Source organism: Aricia agestis, chromosome 4 (genome assembly GCF_905147365.1).
Source record: "Aricia agestis chromosome 4, ilAriAges1.1, whole genome shotgun sequence".
Taxonomy (NCBI): Eukaryota; Metazoa; Arthropoda; class Insecta; order Lepidoptera; family Lycaenidae; genus Aricia; species Aricia agestis.
The window spans coordinates 14,631,857-14,651,561 of NC_056409.1; the positions used below are offsets into that span (position 1 = coordinate 14,631,857).

General features: G+C 34.1%; 1 protein-coding gene across 1 annotated transcript in view; it reads left to right on the forward strand.

Moving 5' to 3' along the window:
• Nucleotides 1–1,952: 1,952 nt before the first annotated feature.
• The window catches only part of LOC121726105 (transmembrane protease serine 9-like), a 30,993-nt gene continuing 13,240 nt past the window's right edge, over nucleotides 1,953–19,705 (forward strand). Inside the window, exons 1-5 of the mRNA XM_042113338.1 lie at nucleotides 1,953–2,137; nucleotides 16,424–16,566; nucleotides 17,788–17,959; nucleotides 18,942–19,120; nucleotides 19,571–19,682. Of these exons, the coding sequence (XP_041969272.1) occupies nucleotides 2,077–2,137; nucleotides 16,424–16,566; nucleotides 17,788–17,959; nucleotides 18,942–19,120; nucleotides 19,571–19,682 (667 nt within the window). The 5' untranslated portion in view covers nucleotides 1,953–2,076. The remainder of the gene's footprint in view (nucleotides 2,138–16,423; nucleotides 16,567–17,787; nucleotides 17,960–18,941; nucleotides 19,121–19,570; nucleotides 19,683–19,705) is intronic.

Below are 19,705 nucleotides of genomic sequence, written 5' to 3' on the forward strand. Positions count from 1 at the left end.
TCAGTGTCAGTCATTCGACCACATTACTTAACTTTACACGCCGTATTTAATACAGTATATTGTGTTTTGGTAAATTTTAAACTTAAGACAAGTTTAAAAAAGCTATCATACTTTCACTAACATAGGCATAAAACTTCTGACAGTGGCATCCTGCGAGTTTAGAACGTATTATTTTTTTAAAATACAACAAAATATTTTATATAATAATAATATCATTTTTATTACATTTTAAAAATCCGTAAATTTTTTACTGAGGACTCGGCCTTATACTTCCAATTAGTAACAAAATCCATCCCGGTTATATGTAACGTTATTTACATGACGTTACTAGCTTAGATTACAAAATTTTGTATTTAACTTACTAAAATATGCAATTCAAATAAACTTTTCTTATTCTTGGATACTTTATACGCAACTTCCTATAATTTTCATCTTAAAACAATTACATTGACCTATTAAATATCACTCTACTTACTTGAAGATGTTTTCGTGGACTCCACACGTTGCTCGACGACGAAAGTAACGAATTTTACTTATGACAGAGGCCCACAACAGAAACAGTAATGACGTTAACTGTCAAAAAATAGTTGCCACATCACAAAAAATACTAAAATTGCTATGATTTCTTTTTGGAAGTCGATAAAAAACGACGTTACCTACCGGAAATTCCGGTTTTCCCGAAATCCGGGACAAAACAAAATTTGATTTATTTTCATATTTTTATATAACAACAAATAAACAAAAAATAAAATTAACAAAATTATACATTGTGTTACTAAAAAATTAAAGATTTTAATATAATTTTCTAAGAATATTTCAAGATATGGCATTACGAGTACAAAGTTAAGAAGGTATACAGGGGACATGGTGAAATTGGCACACCTGTTTACAACATTTTGTTATTTTATTTAAATTATAATTTCTTTTTCAATCACTTTTCTATTTTATATTACTTTAAATGAAATTTGCTACCGATTGCCATTTACCGCGACATTTTTACTAGTTCTCATTAAATAATATAAAAGCACAAAGTCAGGGGACATCTTGTTTTCGCCGTGGTCAAAAGATTTGAAAAATGCCCATACCTACTACATGATTTAATGACTTTAATGTCATATACATTGGAATCATTACTCAGCCTAAACCACGGATTGTAGAGACTTGAAATTGGGCGTGTGTACTTTGTATGAAGTAGGCATTCGATGGATTTTGAAAAATTCGACCTTTAAGGGGGTGAAAACTTGAAAAGTGAGGGAAAGTTTGTATGGGACTACACGATTCCTGGAGTGTCGTCGCAATTCAGTCACAAAACAATCGCAATTTAGTCACAATTCAGTCGCAATTCAGTCACAAGTTAATATCAATTCAGACGTCATATTTCACTTTTAGATTCGTAATTTTAATCGTTACTCGATTCAGTTTCAATTTAGTCCTAGTTATTTCAGTTGTAACACACTTTCAATTAAGTTTAACTTAATTTGAGACAACCACAGGGTTGACAAATCAATGAGATTTGATCGCGCCTGTTACTGATACGCGAGCGAAGCCGCGGGCAAAAGTTAGTAGGTATTATAGATACCTAACAAAATTCCTAAAGGAGTAAATAAAAATATTAAATTATATCAAAACTCCTTGTAAATATGTATATATAGCTCTCTTTATATTTCTCTACATTAAGTGCTATGAGCAGGGGCGTAACTATAACATCCGGGGCCCGTGGCAAATTGATGAGGCCCTATCAGTAAAAATCATCACGTTAATAATAAAACAATATATAAACAATTTCTGACCTCTTCGGCCGGGGCCCTCTTGGGTCGGGGGCCCGTGGCATTTTGCCAGCCCTGCCACCCTATAGTTACGCCACTGGCTATAAGATTTTTATTTTCCTCTTCGTAAATATGAATCATCCATCAAAAAACATACACCGTTGTAATATTATATCCAAATCAATTCCAGCCTGCAGACGTCGCCAATATGATTAAAATAAGCATAACCTGTTATAGTGTTTATAAATTGTTTGTAGTCAGTTTACCTTAAAAGTTCAGCAGGTCCAGGTGTGTGTTGGAGGCGAAAAAAATGCGGAAATATTATCTCCTGTGTGTATTTCTGTATCTCGTGGGACATCTACAAGGGTTGAGTGAGTAATAAGTGTACTTAATTGATTTTTTTTTTGCTCTTATTTAGTACAGTCGTGGCTTTACTAAGTAACAATGGGTTCTTAAGCTATAATTTAGCGGGGTACTTAAGAGGGTGACGAAGGTATTTATAATTGAACTGTAAATATGTAAAAAAATCAGAGAAAAAGTTACTGAGTACTGAGCGATACCGCGTAGACTGGCGAAGTGATAGTGATGAAGATAGATAATATTAATTATTACTATAGAGCAGGGGTCACCAATTAGTTTCGCTCGGGGTCTGTTTTAAGACATGAAATGACCTTCGCGGTCCACACATTAAAAAAAATATTAAACATAGGTAATTATGGAAATTACAAAGGTATTTTTTAGATATAAATGAGAAAAGTAACAAAATCTTTTGTGTTACTATTTGACAATTCTGGCGGCCTTACCCATTTAAAATAAAAGTTATCAGACATTAATGTTTATAAAACTATTTATCACATCATATTTGAACTAAGTAATATTGTATTAGAATGCGCCCATTCAACATTCTCATCATCACCCTAAGGTTGGCTGGTAGAGAATGCCACCAGGCATTAAGCTCGCCTATGTAAATATTTGCATGAAGTGTTTAAATAAATAAATAAATAAATAAAAGTAACCATTTTTGTAGCTAATTATCTTTCTGAACTTTGGAGTGAAATATTGGTGCAAGCTATAGATACTTGTATAACTCTGGCTGGTTATGTTTAAAAATCTATATTTGACTTTGTAAGATATTTTGATGTTGTCAGAAAAATTGTGAATTATTACGAGAATATATCGGTTTGCATCAAGACGTGGTTTTTATCTTTAGTTTTTTATACATTTAGTTTCCAGTTAAACATTTGGTCCTTCGAGCCGGATAGAAATATTATCAGTACCTATGGATACATTATTAAGCAATTAGGAAGAACTGAAAGGGCAACTTTTAAAATTGAAAATAAACTTCAAAAAATGTTCCAAGGAAAGGATTACAAAAGCGTATGTAGAAACAAGAGTGCAAGCTCTAGAGACAAAATGGCAAAAATTTAATGATAATCATTTACAAATTATATCAGTACGCGGCAAGGAACAGATATTGGCATATTTTTCGGACGATACTTACTCCGAGATGGAAGAATTTTTTTTGGAATTCAAATCGGAATTACAACACCAATTACAGGAATTTGCGACAGTATATAGCGATAAAACCATGGAAGAAGACTGTGCTGGAAATTCTAAACAGGTCAATTCGTTTTTTTTTTTTTTTAAACGGGCTTTGGCCCACCACACATTCCTACCACTGTATCTCCTGTGTCGCCAGGATTGACAGCGGTATCCAACCACGAAAACCCTTTGATATGATCTCAGGGAGCCCGAGGGACATGCTAAAGCTGTCTTGGGACCCGCAACGAAATTAATCAGAAGAAAATAGGAGGAGTAGGAAGAATTCCAGATTCCCTCCCCATATAAAGCGGGAGACAGCACAAGGTTGCAGTGACCGAAAGTCAAAGAACTGAAGGGGAGAAGCACCACGGGAATAAACGTTAATAATAATAGTGACTACTACGCTAGAGCTAAATTAATTTATTGTGTTAGACTGTTGCCAGTAGTAATTGTGACAAAAACGCTTGAGGGCACGGAAGTTCCTAGCGCTGTCCACGAGATCACCGTAGTATGCGACACCAGATGTACAGAGTAGGTTGTTTAGCATTGTAGTTCTTTCGTCCTGCCAGAGACTGCACTCCCAGAGAACATGATGAGCTGTTTGTTCAAACATGTTGCCTTCGGTCGAGCACTCGCACATGGGTGATGCTACTAGATTAAATCCGTAGAGTTTGGCCTTAAAATTTCCATGACCGGTCAGGAATTGAGAAACGCAGTGATCAATATCCATCCAATGTTTGGATAGCCGTTCACGAATATTAGGGAAAAAATTATAAAGATGTCGCCCTTTGGTGGAACAGTCCCATCGCGTCTGCCATTCGGAGATTAGGCTTTGCAAAGAGTTTTCTAAAGGTTCAAACAATCTTGCTATTTTAATTTTATCCCGAGCGCTTAAAAAAAACGGGTTGTCAATGTTTTTATTATGATAGTACATTGTCGCACGACGCTGAATCTCAAGGTCAACGGGTAAAACTCCGGCTAGCACGGACAAGGCTTCGGTGCTTGTGGTTCTGTAAGCTTTGCACAAGAATATAAGAGCAAGACGTTGGCTTTGTAGCAACTTGCGACGAGCCGCGCCGATAGTTGCTCTGTCGGCCCACACGGGGGCCCCGTAGCAAATGCTGCCAAGGTAGCAGTGTAAATTAATTTTAAAAATTAATTTTAAAAAGGCCAATTCGTTTGTAAAGTTGCCACAGATTAGTATACCAATTTTTTCAGGTGTCTATACTGAATGGCTCAGCTTCCGGGATTTGTTTATATCACTGATCCACAACAACATGGCAATAGACAAAGTTCAAAAGCTGCAGTACCTGAAGGCCCATCTCATCGGAGAAGCTGCGCAACTTATAGTTCATTTACCTATTACTAATGATAATTACGACCAGTGCTGGACTTTGTTAGAAGGGAGGTATAACAATAAACATTTCTTAGCCAATTGTATACTTAGAGATTTTTTTAATCAACAGGACCTTCCAACAGAGTCAGCTATGGCTGTTAAACAATTATTAGATAATATTACTAACATGTTGCACTGTCTCACAAATTTAGGTATTGATACAAGCACGTGGGACATAATTGTTATATACGTAGTAAGTATGAAACTCGATAGGGAGTCAAGGAAACTGTGGGAGGCACGGGTAAGTGAGTTTACCAAATTTAATAGATTAGCTACTTTAGACCAATTCAAAGATTTTTTGTTAAATAGATTCCACGCACTTGAATATCTAGAAACAAATATGCCAAATTATGTACCGCAATTTCAAATAAATAATAGTAAAATTAGGCCTGGTGAAGTAGTACACTCCTTACACTCCTACAAGATTCCTTGTTGCTTTTGTAAACAAAATGATCACAAAATAAGTAGCTGTCAAGAATTCGTAAGGTTGTCAATCGCCCACAAGCGTAACTTTGTCCAAGACAATAAATTGTGCTTTAACTGTTTAGCCAATAATCATATTGCAAAAAGATGTCTGAGTTCAAATCGATGTCGATTTTGCAATAAGCAGCACCATTCACTCTTGCATTTTATTAACGATGATCGTATGAATCTATCAGGTAATAGTAATAGTCCGAACACGAATATTGCATCGCAACTGTTAAATGATAGGGAGGAGCATTCAACAAATAGTTTTTTATCTCAAAATAACGTAGGTTACTATTCATTATTAGCTACGGCGATCGTTAATGTGAAGTCCAAGACAGGAAGGATTTTACAACTACGGGCTCTGATTGATCCAGCATCACATATATCATTTGTGTCAGAGGCAGCTGTTCAATTACTTAGCTTGAAGAGATCAGTGGTTAAAGAAAACATATCAGGAGTAGGAGGCGTTCCATCTGTTATAGTGAAGTCGAAAACCGAGCTTAATCTTTATTCAGCTGATAGTACAGTCAAAGTCGAAGCGTTTGTCTTAGACAAATTAACAGGCTTATTGCCACCTAGGAGAGTAATAATTGAACCATGGCCGGTTCTGAATAATGTCAATATGGCTGATCCGGAATTTTACATACCTAATAAAGTTGATCTTCTGTTAGGAGCGGATGTTTATGGATTAATTTTAAAGGAAGGTTTATGCAAGGGCCCTTCAGGATCTTTAGTCCTACAAAATACTATATTCGGTTGGATAGTAACTGGGAGCAATAAAAAGCAATCAATAGGAGATTTTTCAACTAGCATGCATGTTTGCGTTGATGAGCTTATTCAATCTTTTTGGGAATTACAAAATGAACCCAATCTTACTAAAGCAATTTTATCCGAAGGGGAGCAACGACGTGAAGATATATTTACAGCTACTACAAGTCGCGATGAGAACGGTCGGTACATTGTTGAAAAACCCTTTAAGACTGACAATATACAGAATTGCCTTTACAGCCAATCGCGGAATATAGCACTTAAAAGATTTGTTTTATTGGAACGTTGTTTAGAGGAAGATTCTTATTTAAATACAGAATTTATTAAGACATTGATGCTATTAGCAACAGACGAAGGTGGTAAATATCTACTAGCGGCCGAAAGAGTAACAATTAATGACCTTTACATGGATGATAATATTTTGAATGATAATATTTTGATGTCAGGTTGTCAAAATATAAATGAAGCTAAACAAATATACAAGGAAATGAATGGTATAATGAAAGAAAGCGGGTTCGTGCTACAAAAATGGAATAGTAACAGTGAAGAATTAAGAGAGTATATGCAGAAGAATGTAAGGGAAAGGAATGTAGAAAACGTTAAGCTAGAGGAACAATCTGAGATTAATAAAATGCTAGGACTTACCTGGAATCGCCTGCAGGACGAATATGAATACGGAGTAAAGTTGCCATTGAGATCACTGGATGGACAATGTATAACTAAAAGAAATGTTGTCGCGGATATAGCTAGATTATATTATGATCCGTTAGGAGAGATAGCACCAAGTATAATTAGAGCAAAAATGTTTATATAATATTTTTACAGCTGTCATTCGTGCAAGTAACACTAGCTCTGAGTAGAAAATAGAAAATAAATTGGTTAATATTGACGTATACTAATTATGTGCAGTAAATCATGTGACTTTTGATTAAAGTGAACCCTGGACAATGTTATTTACTAAAGTGAACAATTATTTCTTAATACATTAAGTGAAAATCATCACCTGTGTCCTGAACTCTATAACTAAAGTAAACAAACAGAAAAATCAAGTACAGGAAGTATAAACAATATCATTATAAAATAACTAAAAAAATAAAAATAAAAAACAGTACAGTTTTAAATACTAATAAAAGAAATTGAAAATAATACATCAGTGGTACAAAATCAATAAGAACAAAGAACTGTGACAAAAGTTTTAAAATTACCTCAAACATACTAACAAAATAAAACCGGCAACCGATCAAACACTCTAGTACGGAAACTTCGCACGACTTGTCATACCGACTACTGGCTAACGGCTATTCCCAATATTTGATCTATCTCTGGTTTTGCCCTACTAGAGATAGGAATAGCTCACATTAGACATTAGAGACATATATTTTATGTCAATTATGAGCTATTCCTATCTCTAGTAGGGCAAAACCAGAGATAGATCAAATATTAGGAACGGCCGTTAGTGGTACACAGCCTGGAATAATAGATCGAGAGGAGACGGTTCAAACCCTGCGCAGTCTAAAAAAACTTTTGTCAAAAAAGGTCGATGTCGAAGAATATTTATTTAAATATATAAATATAAATTATAAATAAAACACCTTTGGCTACAAATAACAAAAAACGCGAGAGGGCGAAACCTTCATAAAAATTAGATCAGCTAGAGGGCGCTATCAGCTAATACAATAAGAAATAATATAAATCGATAAACAAAATGAACACCTCAGATAGTGAGCATATAACTTTCCGAAAAAAAAGATCGTCTTCACTAACAAATATATTAAACCACTCATTTATACTAGATGCTTCAATGAACAGCTTGCCAAACACCTCAGTCAATGACTGTCTGGAACATAGTGAGCGAATCGAAAAACTGACAAATGAACTGTTAGCAGCCAACAACGAGATAGAAGATTTAACATTACAGATTATATTCTTAAAAAATGAAGTTGAGAATAAAAATAGAATAATCGATATGTACAAAAAAATCGAGTCTAAAGATTGTATCACACCAAATGCACGAAAGAAAAATAGAAATAAGATCTATGACCAAAACAGATGTTGCAGCTTAGACACTACGCCTCTAAAAAAAATTCTAATAACAAATCAATTCAAATAGTTAAGGGTGACAAATCAGGACAGAACAACTTGAAAAAAGTGATACTGATCCCTTACAAGAACACGACTTACCAGAACAAGACTCTAGGAAAACATACATAAAAAGACCATTGAAGAATGCACAGAATACAACACAAGACAACAGTATTTACTATCGCACTGAAAATAGAGAAATCAAAGCAAGTATGAAAGAGGAGAAGAAAAATAAAATAATTATACTAGCCGACCAACAGGGACGAGGACTACGGAAATTACTTCAAAATTTAGTAGGGGATAGTTATAATGTGCTTAGTTTCTGGAAACCTGGTGCAAATCTAAATGAAATCCTGAACTCTATTAATCTTAAGAACCTAAATATGAATGATTTTGTTATTCTGTTAGGAGGTACTAATGATAAAAACCCGTTCCAATTTAAAATATCTCTTCATAAATGGTTGTCTGACACAAAAAATACAAATATATTAATATCGCAAATTCCGTATTGTAAAAGTTTACATGAATCTAAATTAAATTACGAAATCAGATATGCTTCTTATACCTATAATAATGCTAAATATGTACCTATGAATTATGAAACATTCATACCACGATTTGAACATTTTCGCCTTAATATATGTCGCTACATACTACGAGAAATTCTCCACATAGAATACAAAAACAAGTCTATTGAATTTATCAAAGATGTAAAGGTTGCTCCAAAATATAACTCTGCTATGCACAATAAAGGTACACAAACAGAACATGTAAATAACAGTCGTATAATCGATATAGAGGAGTCATATTTATCACCTAAAAATCATACTTTTCGTAACTAATAAACAAAATAACCATAATGAAATTATTATACTTCATCAAAATATTAACGGTCTCATCAGTAAAACAGATTCTTAAGACTGTAGCTTTAGATTCTATAAACCAAGACATTGACGTACTGTGTATCACAGAACACAATATGACCCACGAAGACTTAGAAATATTGAATCTGCCCAACTATAAATTAGGAGCATGCTATACTCGAGGTAAACGTCGTGGTGGCTCATGCATATTAGTGAAAAATGAATGCGAAGTTAAAGAACTCGATTATTTAAAAACGAAAAGTGTAGAAAAAATACTAGAATGCTGTGGTGTACAAATTACAATACTAAACATAATAATAATATGCATCTATAGATCGCCCTGTGCAAATGAGACAAGCTTCCAAAACTCAATGGCAACTCTTAATAACCTATTAAAAAAATTCTGCTTCACACGGAATAAAATTATAATATGCGGTGATCTTAATATCAATACTCTAAAACAAACTAAGCAGTCTTGTGATTTTAGAAGCATACTTGAATCGTTTAATCTTAAATTAGCTCTAAACGAAGCGACTCGTCTATCTAGCAATACTAGCATAGATCATTTTATGTGCAACTTCAATGAATTTAAATGTAACATTGTTGATCTAGCGCTCTCCGATCATACGGCACAAATACTTACCTGCTCGATAGAAAGACAGTTTCGACACAAATATTGGTACGTTTTAAGACGAGACTACTGTAAAGATAATATAGATAAATTCATTGAGTGCTTAAAAGCGCTAAAGTTTGGTGATGTCTACAATTGCAGAGACGTAAATACTGCATTCAACCAATTCCATGACTTATTTACACTCTTTTACTCACTTTGTTTTCCTATTGTAAAAATCAAAATAAACTCTAACAAAAGAAATAAATGGATAACAAAAGGTATTCGAAAATGTACAAAGCGCAAGCGATACCTATTATGGCAATTTCGAAAAAATAATGGGATCACAAAATAATATCTTAAAACTTACACATTTAGGCTTAAACAAATAATAAAACAAACACAAAAAGCTCAAAATAATTACTTTATCCAAACGTCTCGAAATAAATCAAAAGCAATGTGGGCCGTCATTAGCAAGTACAGAAAGAAAGTATGTAAAAACGAAATACACAAATTAAATTTGAATGGCAAACTTATAACGAATTCCCTAAATATAGCCTCAACACTAAACAATTTTTTCGCAACTTGTAATAAAGATACTGACTCTAGTGCTCCAAACAAAAACATAAGCTATAAACTGGTACCTGCAACAAGTCACCCAAATTCTATATTTATGCCCCCTGCAACTGAAACTGATATAAAACGAACTATACTTTCTCTAAAAAACACAAATAGTATCGGCCACGACGGTATCACTACAAAGATTGTCAAAAAAGTTGCGAATGTTATATCACCAGTGCTTTGTCATATCTATAATCTGTGCATCGAATGTGGTGAGTATCCAGATAGGTTAAAATTAACGATAATAAAACCACTCCTAAAGAAAGGAGACCCTGAAAACCCAAACAATTACAGGCCGATTGCGCTCATACCGGTTTTTTCCAAAATTTTCGAAAAGCTAATTAACGAAAATTTATATAATTATTTAGAAAAATATTTTGTAATATGTAAAGAACAAACAGGCTTCAGAAAAAATAAGTCGATAAATTATGCTATACATGATTTCATAAAAACAATTCTAATGAATCTAAACGATAAAAATACCATATGCGCTTTGTATATGGACCTCTTAAAAGCCTTTGATTTTGTCGACCATAAAATATTATTAGAAAAATTAGTTTCATACGGTATTAGAGGAAATGTAAAAAATCTTATCTTAGTAACAGAAGACAGTGTACTCAGATAAAAACAGTATGTGATCATAACCTCACGGAGACTGACTTTATGTCACCAATTATAGAAGTAGAAATTGGTGTTCCCCAGGGCGGTGTTCTATCCCCAGTCTTGTTTTTAATCTATATTAATGACTTACCCAGATCAACTGACAAAAAAAATGGTACTTTTTGCTGACGATAGCACAGTAATCTTTGCAGGAAAAAATAAAAGCAGTCTAGAATGCGATATACATATTTCCCTTGACAAAATTATTAATTGGCTTAAAAGGAACCACCTAAAAATTAACTTAGACAAAACGCATTTAATGTATTTTAAGAATAATAGTAAAGAAGATTGTATAAGGGCAGATATAAATTATATGAACTCTACCATTAAACAAGTGTCTGTTTCTAAATTTCTAGGGATTTACGTAGACAGCCAACTAAATTGGAAAGAGCATTGTAACTATGTTCGAGGAAAAATTAATAAATTACACAACACTTAGAACAGCATATCGAGCGCAAGTCGAATCATTATTACGATACGGAGTAATATTTTGGGGCAATTCTACGGAAAAAGACCAAATATTTAAAGCTCAAAAGAAGTGCATAAGAGCAATATGTAAAATAAGAATGACCGACAGCTGTAAGACACACTTTATAAATCTTAAATTATTAACATTCCCTTGCCTATATATTTTAGAAAGTATAACATTCATAAAATGTAATATACATGAATTTGAGTTTTTTAAAAGTCACCGGAATTGCCACAAGATATGTCACCCTAGTAGCAAAACTGCATTACTAAGAGCTACCTAAGTATGGCGATCCGTATGTATAATAAGCTACCAAAAGATGTTTTAAAGATAAATAATATACAACAATTTAAAAACAAAGTCAAGGCAGTTTTGTTAGAAAAAGCTTATTACGATGTCAGAGATTTTTTAGCTGATAATGCAATTGTAGTGGAATAATTACATGAATGACAAAGAAATGAATTAGATGTTGTAAAGTTATAAAAATTTGTATTTTATGATGACATAATAATAATAAATTAATTAAATAAATAAATGAAATTGATAAATGTATTGAATATTGATGACTTAGATTACTATTATTATTAATAACTATTGACATTTGAACTCGTAAAAAAAAACACAAATTGACATATTGTATAACATTTATAGCAAGTAAAAACAGTGTGTAGTTTTAGCTGTTTATTGAGGCTATTAATCGTACAGTATACTATTGTCTATTACGTACACGAAAGGAAATTAGTTATGATTTCGGCGGGCGAGTATTTCGCATCAAATTCGCAAACGAACTAAGCGGGCCGGCGCGGCCGCGCAGCGCGTACGGCCTAGCGATAAACACATCTACCTAGGCGTACGCAGCTAGCGAAACCGGTTCGCTATCCACAGCGCGCAGCGCGTGAAATATTAACAGCTGATAAGTAATAACTAAACGAGCAGACCGCGCACCTGATGCTTGGTCGTAGTTATTAAGATTTTACTTGTTAATATTTTATTGTTTTAAATATAGTAATAGATGTAATATTGTAAATAGCTGTTTGTGTAAATAAAATACGTGTAAATATAAATAGTATATAATGTTAAAATAAAATGTAAATATTTAGATGTAGGAGATCACTACACATTTTTATAAATATTTATTAAAAAAAGGAATGTTAAGAAAATGTACAAATAAGATTGACAGACTATACCTATAAAATTTGCACGCCACCCTAAGGCAAAATAAGAGAACTTCAATACCTCTATAACACCATATTGTACCTTATTTCAGCAAATAAATGATTTTGATTTATTCAGAAACTGTGGATATCAGGTATTGGTTGGGATGAGTACTTACCGAAAGAGCTTCTCGAAGAATGGTTTATCTATCGTTATGATCAAGAAAGGCTAGCGGAGTTTCGGCTACCACGTTGGACTAATTCAACGACGGACAACGGAAGTCGAGGAACTAAGGGGTATATATTTGTCTTTTTGTATGTATGTCTACCAGGGCTGTCCATCTTGAAGCGGCTAGTGACTTGTCATCTAAAGGTTTGTTTGATGGCTTTTAGGAGGTTTGTTGCTAGAAGAGGGCATTGCAGTGACTTGTATAGTGATAATGGGACATCGTTAAGAAACATACCGGGTTGGACAAGGTTACGCGGATGGGAACAGTAAAATGTAAGGATACGTGTGTTTAAAGCGATCGGTATCAAAAATTTGTGTATTACCAACTGTTGAATAATATAAATTATTTCATTGAAATATTATAATAAATTTTGTTCTCACTATATATAAACCTATATATTTTAACAAACTCTGCAGAATTATAATATTAGTATAGATATGATTACTAGTAATTGGTTGTACTATGTCTGATTGTGAGTCTAATTGTTTTATTTTTTTGTAATTTCAATATGTTTAAAGTTAATTTTATTTATTGTTATGCTACTGTTATAAGTCTTGTTAATGTATATTATGTTGTTAAACTTATAATAATATGATACTTTTTTTTTCCAAACTATCACTCGTATGATAAGAAGTAAGCGACCATATTTAGTAGTTTCCAGTTAAACACTGACATTTAATCCTGGAGATGTTGAAGTCCTAAGATGAACGAAGATCATCTTCGAAGTTCGAACATGCTTGGTCCGCACACAATGGGTCGGCGGTCCGGATGCAGACCGCGGTCCGCCATTTGGTGACCCCTGCTATAGATATAATGACTATTAAAGATTTTATTTCTTTGTCTTACAACACACAGTTCATAATGGTGTATAATCAGTTTACGTCATAGGTTACAGTGCAGGGGTTACAATATCAGAAGGAAAACCGTTCTAAAACATAATTTCCTTAATCGAATAGCTGCAATAAAACAATGTGTCGTACATAAATCAAAACTTACGTATTCTTATATAAAACTGTGTACTTACACAAAAATAACAATCTAGGCTAGAGTCTTGTAAGAAAAACTTATACAACACATCACACAAAGAAAAGCTATAATTAATATACATTTGTTATATTTTTAAGGAGTAAGTATTTAAGAACTACTTAATTAATTATATTAATATGTAATATATTTTTCTGCTTAATCGAAAACTTCTTGTGACTTTCATGGACTTTTTTTATATAATTTCCCTGAATTATAAGTAGCATGTCCTTCATCGTTATCTTCTCTTTATATTTCGTCCACTAAAATCGGTCCAGTGTTTTCAGAGTTTATACGACGCGAAAAATCAACAAATAAACGTTTCCTCTGCCATTATTTACAACAGTATATTATAAGTTTATGATTTATTATAATATTATTATGAATAAAGATAAAGCAATATGTCAACTATGTTAGTTATAATTTTATTACAAGTTACCCAGGTAATATAACTAATGACTAATGAATTATGACTTATTTATTCATCATAAATTTTATTTATTTTCAATACACTGTAGAGTCAAGAATATACTCATATCATGATATCATTATAATTATTATTATAATAATATACAAAATGAAGAAATACAATTCGTACTCCTAATTCAAAAGAAATAAATCCACAACTGGACATGGGCAAAAGTAAAAAAATTATAATTTATAACGTAAATATGGCTGGTTTCTGAAGTATTTTGTCATCAAAACAACAAAACATCTTTGACGAGAACCAATCAAACTCAGTAATTACTTATATAAAAATTTATATAGAAATTTTGCAGATGAACACTCGTCAAAATCCTTTAAAGACCGGGCATAAGGGCCGGGATGCTCGTCGTAGATTCCCACGACGCGACGTCGTATCGTGTTTTTATGTCCCGGCCCTCAGTAAACTGTTACGTTACAAATGAATATTATCAATCGTTCCACTTACTTATAAAGAAATTGTTGCAGTGAAAGTTTTTTGATTATCTGGAAGAAACAGCTATGAGCTAGACTACCTGTTTGTACTGTTTCTAATCTCATGTTATCATCATGTTTATGGTACAAAAAAAGAATTTTCTATTCAAATTCCGTTGTTTTAGTCTGGCGTGTCACATGTGACTTTTTCTAATCCAGTAATCTAATCCAATGGATGATTGCACTGTAATGCACTGGATTGGAATAATAATAAACCGGCTATTACACCAGACGAGTCGCAAGTCTGTTGGCGAGCAAAATCTTCAAGGAAAAAACATTCTTCCTTTAAATATTATGCCAATTTCAATGGAATGCATACGTTATGAATAGCGATGGACTATTAAAGGAACAAAAATTTGGTGACAGTTTGTTCCAAGATTTCCAAGGTTTTGCGCTTATTAAGTACGGTACAAATACAAGTAACCAAGCGCATGCATGATGTTGCTTTAATCTTTTAAGCAGCTCAAAGTGTGGCCCAAAGCCAGCTCCCAGCTCAAAGGCATCTGCGAACAATACATAAATTGTTTTTAGAAACGTCATTAGACAATAATTGTTCATTTAAAGACAAAAAATCATTTTTGAGGAGTCTGCGAACAATGTCACTTCCTAAAAAAGTTCCACCACCAAAAAAGTTTGAGAACCGCTGCTTTAAACGTACCATCGAAGAAATTAATTCATAGGCAGTTGACGGACCTACGTCATTTAGTCGAGTAATGTCAATTCAATGTTAGTCAAGATATGGTCAAGATCTGTTGGCTGGATTTGACATAAAGCAACCAAATTACGTAGGCACGCTATCTGTACTTATATGAATAAACTTCTCTGATAGTAGATTCCATATACTGGTATTAGGGCTTCACACGAGACGAGAGTAAGCGAGATTAACAAAAATCTCGTCTCGGTCTCGTCAATCCTCAAAAAATTGATTCTCGTTCAAGTCTCGGTCTCGTCTCGTTACCAGTTGACTCGTCTCGTCTCGCTTAGTTGTAAATAATGATTTATTTCTATAATATATTAAAGAGAAAAAGGAATATTTATGACTAGCGTATTTACTTGACTTGATATAATGCAGTTTGGATGGTTACCAGATTTTATATTTTGTAAAATATATTGTTTTCTAAGTAGACCTTTTCTGAATTTTCGAATAAAAACTTCATTAAAAAAATTAACAACAGCCACAGATGTGGTCTCGGTATTGCTGATAATGTTTTCCAAAACGTCTCGTCTCGTAAAAGCGAGACGAGAACGAGACGAGACGAGAAAAATCTCGCCCTCGCGTGAAGCCCTAACTGGTATATGTCCTTATAAGTTACTTAATCGTTGTTTAATTACCACCTAGTTTAACTAATGCAGCGATTTATGCTATCCTATCATAAAATGCCCTTGATGCAGTTAGTAATATTACTAAGGAAAATGACGCACGTATTTACATAAAACGGGCAGTTCATATCAATACCCTAAAGGCCAGTCTGATGATTACAAAACCGCTAACTGGATACTTAAACAAATTGCATTCAATTATTTCGACAGCGACAACAATTAATTACTCATAGTACAGTTACCCAGTAAATTAGGGTAGGAGACATTAGGAAGGAATATTAGAATAAAATAGAGATATGAGGAAGATATAATTTATTTGGTATATTTATCCAATACCTGTAAGTATTGAGAGAAAAGAGAATGAGGGAGAAGTATTAAGTAGAGTAAACTGATTTTATCCAACATTAGAGAAGACAGAAACTATGAATATAAAGAAAAATAAGATGGATAGAAACTAAAATTACATATTTAATATTTTGTTTATTTATTTTCAGAGCACTGTGGCGACTGTGTAAAATTCAATTCCTGCTCAAGAGCAACAGATCTCGCAATACACAATAGGAATTCGGATACAGAAGAGAAATTTAAAAATTCCTTTTGCGGCTACGAAGGCTCAGGATACAAGAAGATTCCAAAAGTAAGATAATACCAGAGTAGACATGTGACAATATCAAACTTTCAATAAGCTGCCGAACTGAACGTATAGTATGTCACAGGACATACAGTAGGGCTACTTTTTTTTTTATTTAAAAAATATCCACAGCCGAACATATAACCTCCTCCTTTTTGGAAGTCGGTTAAAAACTAGATGATTCCCGCAACTCCGTTGCGCCAAAATTCGTTTATAGCGTGGGAACCGTATATTTTTCCGGGATAAAAAGTATCCTATGTCCTTTCCCGGGACTCAAAGTATCCCCATACCAAATTTCAGCAAAATCGGTTCAGCGGTTCGGGCGTGAAGAGGTAACATACAGACAGACACTTTCGCATTTATAATATTAGTATGGATAGGGACACTTTCGCATTAATAATATTAGGATGGGGGCAAACGAGCAAACGGGTCCTGACGGAAAGCAATTACTGACGTCGCCCATGGAACAGGTGCGTCGCCGGCCTTTTAAGAGAGAATACGTTCTCTTCTTGGAGGTTTGCAGGTCGTATTGGTCCGGAAATACTGCTGGTGACAGTTCGTTCCAGAGTTTTAAGAGGATTCCACACCGCCGTTTTTCCATACAAACGTTGTCCCCTGTTTCCTCCCTGGATAATGCCGGTAGAGTTATGATTTTTTTCCTGAATATTTATGGCCACTATTAGCATGTCCCTATGTTTTCCTTTTTTTCATAATTTTATTATTAAAAAAGATAAGAACGTCCAAAAACCCAAAAAAATGGCCAGATTTTCCTCTGTGTTCAAACACCCAGAAAACAAAACTGGCTAAAATATACAAAAAACATAAAACATAGGAACACAGCTCAAGCCTTCCTTTAATTCTTAATGAAAAAGTACGTAAATCGGTTAAGTTTTGAAGAAGGAATCAGCGGACAACGAATCGAAGATTTTCTGTTCTTTTATTAGAACTTTTGTCGTGTTGTCTCTATCGCGCTCTGCGGTGGGAGACTTGAGATTGGTGAGACAGCAATATATTTTCAAATACCTATTTTCAATTTCTCTCGCCCCTGGTGTATCCTCTTAATGTGCGTGGTTGTTACTACGGCGAGCGCACGGCGCGGGCGCCCGCGACGGGCAGCCGCGGCGGGCACACGCTCAACGTAGCGAACGCCCTAAAGTCTAAACAGTAAACACCCACGTTCATTCATTTTTTACAAACTTGCTTAAACAAAAACTTCATTATTCACAGGTATGTTGCTCAGATTTCGAAGACGATGAAGGTAGAGATGACATAGAGAACCATCCAAACATTAACCTCCTACCGGACTCCTGCGGTGACATAGACGGCAGGCGCATCGTGGGGGGGGCCACGGCGAACCTGTACGAGTATCCGTGGATGGCGCTCATCTCTTACAAAACAAGCAAGTAGCAATTAAGAAGTAGAAGTTAAAAAACCGTAATCCGACAAAGACATGAGAAAAATATTATAAGTATAGCCTAGACTAGATGTCCCATTACTTATGGATCCCTTCTTCGGGTTACCACTTTTGTGAATATAGTACCAAATTCGGATGATACCCTAAACACCAAATGAAAAATTTTGAAAATCGGTTTACAAACGGCAGAGTAATTGTTGAACAAAAAAAACGAACATAACACCTCCCCCATTTTAAAAGTTGGTTAAAATTGTGACCTATGTGTTATTCTGATGCATAAGCTATATTATTGTAAAGTTTGATTAAAATCCATTCAGTAGTTTTTGCGTGAAATATTAACAAACATCCATACATACATCCAAACAAACTTTCGCCTTTATAATATTAGTAGGATGTCATGGGCGATATCATTTTCATCTATTGATCATCAAATGAGGTGCATTTGTTATAATCAAATCCGTAGTTTAGCTGCTTCGAGGGCGACATCCATACTGATATACCATAGATATATATCCATACCATAGATAGATATTTATGGATCCCTTTATATATTATTTAAGACTTGTGTCACTAAAAGGTTGGAACGGCTGTGAGGTCACGGAATGGGTCAAGCGGAAGACCGGCGTTGGTTACCTGCTGGGTGTGCCAACACTGCCGAGCTTGGTCCAATTTGCGGCTAATATACTCAATATTTTTATGATAATAATTCAACGATTTTATATTTTTTATTCTTATTTCTTTAATTTATAATTTATGTATTTCTATAGTTTTAGCTGCAAATAAACGTTTATTCTATTCTATTCTATTCTATATTATATTTCTTCATGTTCTCCAACTTGTGCAGCATGAAGCGATATGGACCTGGACATGGACTTTTCCTTTTCTGCCCTCACTTTTGTGAGAAGGTACTAAAGAAAATTCTTTTTTTAAACTAATAAAAATTACAATATAACATTCTTCATTCCAGGACGAGGTCTTCAGTTCCAGTGTGGAGGGAGCATTATTAATTCAAGATACATCTTGACTGCCGCACACTGTGTTAGAAATAGGATCATCGCTGGTGTACGCATAGGAGAATACGACATACGGTACAGGACTGACTGCCAGGGGACAGGAGACCAATACGCTTGTGAATCACATATTCAGGTACTTAATAAAAAAGTTCATTTACAAAAATATTGTAGTTACAATAAGGTCCGTTGTAAGGTGTCCGGTGTAAGGTTACCGTCGAAGAAATTTATTCATAGGCAGTTGACAGACCTACGTCATTTGGTCACGTTTTTTCAATTTTAGTTTTTACAATTCAATTTTTGTCGTGATTTCTCGGATGGGTTTGACATAATGCGGATAAATTACGTACACAATAATTACGTAGGTCCGCACTCTGCCGAAGGAACTTCTCTGATAGTAAAATGTAAAGTAAATGTAAAGCATGGCGGATCTACATAATATTTTATTGGTAGGGCTATATCAAGGCATGATTTGTGGATTGGTGGATTTGGATCTACCTGTAAATCAATTTTTATAGTTTTATATTCTTTAAGCTCTACACTGTTTGTAAAAAAAATATTGATAAAATAAGTTCGACTTTTTCAGGACATGATCGTAGAAGAAATAATTTTCCATGAAAGCTACGTGAAAACAAGTAAGACTGTGGCCAACGACATAGCCCTGTTGCGACTGATCAAGCCTATCAACTTCACATATAGTAAGTTTTTATTGAATAAGGGG